The sequence below is a fragment of the Macrobrachium nipponense genome, chromosome 49 (assembly GCF_015104395.2).
Source record: "Macrobrachium nipponense isolate FS-2020 chromosome 49, ASM1510439v2, whole genome shotgun sequence".
NCBI classification, from domain to species: domain Eukaryota; kingdom Metazoa; phylum Arthropoda; class Malacostraca; order Decapoda; family Palaemonidae; genus Macrobrachium; species Macrobrachium nipponense.
This window is the reverse complement of record NC_087224.1, coordinates 2,378,155-2,383,154: the sequence shown is the minus strand read 5'-3', so window position 1 is coordinate 2,383,154 and position 5,000 is coordinate 2,378,155. Positions and strand designations below refer to the sequence as shown.

The window sequence follows — 5,000 nt, the reverse complement described above, 5'->3', positions numbered from 1 at the left end:
TATATATACTATATATATGCAAATATATTTCGTCTTACCAAACAAGAATATCAATGTGGATCCTTCTATTAAAATCATACATGCATATATATATATATATATTATATATATATATTATATATAATATATATATATATATATATAAATTACACGAAGTTATATACATAAGTTCTTATATTTATTTATTAGTCTCCCCAAAAGATAACTACCCACACAAAATATATATATATTATCGTGTTTCATGAAATTCTATGGTGGAGACGTTGGCTATGGACAAGAGGAAATATTAAGTACCAAACGGGAATCTATATTAAAATTATTTTTAAAATACGGTCTTATTAAGATATAGCAACGTAAACAAAAATGGCCCGTTTATTCAGGCTTTCGCGTCGTCCTCAAGGCCCACTTGAAAGCGTAGATAGAGGTCAATTATCCGTCATTATTTATTCCTGCGGTCTTTCTGTGTCCATCCCTATGCTGAGTGCATTAGCGGAAATGGTCATTCTGATTGTTTGATTGTGGTCGACCGTGTTGGGGGGCGGGGATGGTGGGGGGGCCGTTGGTGTTGGCTGAAGATGGGTTTAGGGGTAGGGGGGCGTGGCTGGAGATGCGGTTGTGGGTGGGAGTTCAAGATATAAGGCTGGAATATGACATGGGATAATAGATCATACATTATGAAGAGTATGCTGTGTATATTTACATACACGACATTAGATATGGTATATATAAGCATTTGAGATTTCGTATAGTCTTGAAGGCCTCAGATAGCTAAAGGGAGGGCTTCTCATGGAACGTGTGATGTCAGTCATTGCCTTATTTATACTTTTCTCAGTTCAGAGAGAGAGAGAGAGGTTTCAGGAAAATAAATATGCTTGGAAATATACTACTACTACTACTACTATAAGAAAGACAGACAGACAGACAGAGAGAAAGAGAGAAAGAGAGAGAGAGAGAGAGATGTTTCAGAAAAATAAATTTGATTGGAAATGTATGCTTAGAGAGAGAGAGAGATGGTTCATGGAAAAATTGAAATTTGAAAGAGAGAGAGAGAGAGAGAGAGAGAGAGAGTGAGTGATATTTCAGGAAAATAAATTTGATTGGAAATGTATGCTTAGAGAGAGAGAGAGAGAGAGAGAGAGTGATTGATATTTCAGGAAAATAAATTTGGATTGAAATGTATGGCTTAGAGAGAGAGAGAGAGAGAGAGAGAGAGAGAGAGAGAGAGAGAGAGAGAGAGGTGGTTCAGGAAAAATTGAATTGGAAGAGAGAGAGAGAGAGAGAGAGAGAGAGAGAGAGAGAGAGAGAGATGGTGGAGGAAAAAAATTGATTTGGAAGAGAGAGATATAGAGAGGTTTGAGGAGAAAAATTTTGATCGGAAATACACTATGAGAGACGGAAGACCACCCTAGTAGGCATCATATACGACAGCGAGCATGTGCGCACGAAACGGACGCCTCAGCGGCGTGGTTGGTATGGTATTAGCGTCGCACCTCGGTGGCCGCGGGTTCGATTCTCGGCCATTCCATTGAGGAGTGAGAGATGTGTATTTCTGGTGATAGAAGTTCACTCTCGACGTGGTTCGGAAGTCACGTTAAAGCCGTTGGTCCCGTTGCTGAATAACCACTGGTTCCATGCAACGTAAAAGCACCATACAAACAAAACAAAACAAACAAGCACGAAACGAACCGATACACGCATCTCGCAAGAAAGCTTCCTTAATTAACAGTCCAATTACCAGTAAACCCAAGTACAACATACTCGGTTAACTAAAATCCCACTCGGTTAACCAAGTCCCTGCTGAATTAAGCAGATAACTCCAAATTTAACCAAATAATCCACGGGACAATTAGATAGTTAATTAAATGTTAAATGTTCAGTACCTCTGAGTTGGCCAAATTACCCGTGAGATAACCAAGTGGCCCAATGTCTTAAGTATTCGTGGTGAGCTGAGCAGCATATGAGATAACAAAGGAAAACTTGGTTCAGTCACATAATTCCTGAGTATTAAATAATTCCTAGTGACCTAGTTATGATTAACCAAGTAGCCCGAGTGTTGAATACACCCTGGGTTGACCAGGTACCTCTCGGAATTGTCAAACCAGTTTTGAACTGGTTGTACAGAAAAGTTTTGAACTGGTTGTACAGAGAAATTCATCAGGAATAATACTATAATCCAAATATTCAACTGGATTGAAACTGTACTGAATTTGTTAGGAAGTTAATAACACCATCTTTATTTCAGATGTAAATCTGGAATTAGTGATGCCACGGGGTAATATTATGAACTAGAGAATCACTGATGTCAGAATCTGTGTTATAAAAGAAAGTCATTGGTGTCAGGATAAATATTATACAAGAGAATCACTGATGTCTGTATTAATATAATATATAAGAGAATCACTGATGTCTGGATCGATATTTTGAAAGAATTATTGATGTCATTGAATATTATTCAAGAGAATAATTGATGTCATGATGAATATAATATACAAAAGAATCATTGATGTCAGGATGAATATAATATACTAGAGAATCATTGATGTCAGGGTGTAATTGTACAAAAGAATCATAGATGTCAGAGTTATATTATACAAGAGAATCATTGGTGTCAGAGTGTATATTATGCAAGAGAATCATTGAGTCAGAGTGTATATTATGCTAGAGAATCATTGATGTCAGTGTATATTATACAAGATCATTGATCCCAGGGTGTATATTATACAAGAGAATCATTGATGTCAGGGTGTAATTATACAAAAGAATAATTGATGTCAGAGTGTATATTATACAAAAGAATAATTGATGTCAGTGTATATTATACAAGATCATTGATGCCAGGGTGTATATCACACAAGAGAATAATTGATGTCAGGGTGTATATTACACAATAGAATAATTGATGTCAGGGTGTATATTGCACAAGAGAATAACTGATGTCAGGGCGTATATTACACAAGAGAATAATTGATGTTAGGGTGTATATTGCACAAGAGAATCATTGATGTCAGGATGAATAGCAAGCAAGAGATGATGAGAGTAGCTGACTGATGTTTATAAAAAATGTTTTCACCAATGTTTGTGAGTTTTCATAAATAGTACATATTTATGAAAAGTGTTTTTATAAATATATTTTAGAAAGTATTTTCATAAATTACGAGAAAATGTTTTCATAAATGTTTGTGAGAAAATGTTTTCATCAATACTTTTGAGAAAATGTTTTCATAAATATTTGTGATAAATGTTATATAAATATATTTGAGAAAATGTTTTCGCAAATATTTGTGATAAATGTCTTTATAAATATATTTGAAAAAGTGTTTTCATAAATATTCGTGAAAAGTGTTTTATAAACATTTTTGAGACAATGTTTTTATAAATGTGTGAGACAGTGTTTATGTAAATATTTATGAGAACGTGTTTTCATAAATCATGAGAAAACGTGTTCATAAATATTTATGTTTTCACAAATATTTACAAAAAATGAAGTCCAACTGTGTACTTCAGAACTAGTAGGTGTAATAATGTGTATAAACTGGGATGCTCGGATATACTGAGTGATGTTATACGAGAAGTTCTGTTCAGTAAAGTGTTCGTATATAACACAATGTGTCCTATAAGAATATAGTTAGTTATAAGGGCAATATTCCGTTAAATTTGAGATTTTTAACAGAAAATCTCCGTTATTTGCAATTTCGCACAATTCAATTGTAAAAAAATTTCTTTCAAAGTTATATTTGAGTAAAATTCCTTAGGAATTTAATCTCGTTTTATGTAAACTCAAATTAAATAGGTATCATTTGAAAACGTCACAAATATTCAGGTTAAAGATCTTTTCTTATTATAGCTTTTCAAAGTTATATTCGAATAAAAATCTTATGGGGGCTTGAGTATTTTGGGGGGAAAAAAAATCAAACAGTTATAATCTGAAAACGTCACCATGTTTCATACCAAAGATCCCTTCCCACCCAGACGAACACTGTCAGAATTCACCTTAACATCACTCACACGAAAATAATATCTTTTTCCACTCACCAATTATATAATCCCTATCTCTCGAAGAGGCACAGTCATCTGCCGTCTCGTCTGTCGAACCCGAATCCATGACGGCACCCACGAAGCCGAAAGGCACTGCACAAAACCGAAAAATGTTTAGGATAAAGTCAGACATCTCTGTGGCCTAGAAGCGAGTGGGGTGTGGAACGCCACGGAGCGATGTGCAACACAACCTTGTCGTTCGACATCCCCGTGGACACTGAGTAACTGCCCCGCTTTGGGAGGTGTATATATATTTGCATATACACCACGACCCATGGACGTCACGTTACGTGCCCACATTTTCTGTATTTCCGTCACTTGAGCCCTTAGTATTTCATCATTTAACGAACGATCTTGACTTAGTATTGGGAAATGACACGTATATAGGTGTTACTTCACAAGACAGCATCTGATGACGTCACAAGGGGGCGTTACCCTTCCGGCCAATCACGAGGAAGTGGGCGGGGTTTGACGGTGATGCACTTGTTTGTAAACAAAGTGGCATGTGCGCGCTATGTGTTTATGTAGATTTCAGCTTTAATGCAACGTCCAGAGATATTTTCTGTATTTAATAGAATTGCAGAGTTGTGAGGTGCATGCAAATCTCTCTCTCTCTCTCTCTCTCTCTCTCTCTCTCTCTCTCTCTCGCTTCTACTCTGCCAGATGCTTTAAATATTAAGATATCAAGGACCATATTTACATTTTTCTAGGACTCTAAGAAATTCCCACCCTCCTCCCCCCACTCTCTCTCTCTCTCTCTCTCTCTCTCTCTCTCTCTCTCTCTCTCTCTCTCTCATATGTTTTAATGTTAATACAATTTTTCTAATGCATATTAGTTTTCAAGACCCTTCAAGCATTGTCTTCCTAATTCAGAAATTGGGACATGTCAAACGGGTTGTAATGATTCTCAGAAAGTCAACAGCGTTGATGGAGAGAGAGAGAGAGAGAGAGAGAGAGAGAGAGAG

General features: G+C 36.2%; 1 protein-coding gene and 1 long non-coding RNA gene across 2 annotated transcripts in view; one reads left to right on the top strand and one right to left on the bottom strand.

The window, feature by feature from the left end:
• LOC135205372 (uncharacterized) overlaps positions 1–4,240 on the bottom strand; it is an 8,525-nt gene extending 4,285 nt beyond the window's left edge. Inside the window, exon 1 of the mRNA XM_064235869.1 lies at positions 4,033–4,240. Within this exon, the coding sequence (XP_064091939.1) occupies positions 4,033–4,168 (136 nt within the window). The 5' untranslated portion in view covers positions 4,169–4,240. The remainder of the gene's footprint in view (positions 1–4,032) is intronic.
• The window catches only part of LOC135205211 (uncharacterized), a 539,269-nt gene that overhangs the window by 54,612 nt on the left and 479,657 nt on the right, over positions 1–5,000 (top strand). The gene's annotated exons all lie outside the window — the stretch shown is intronic.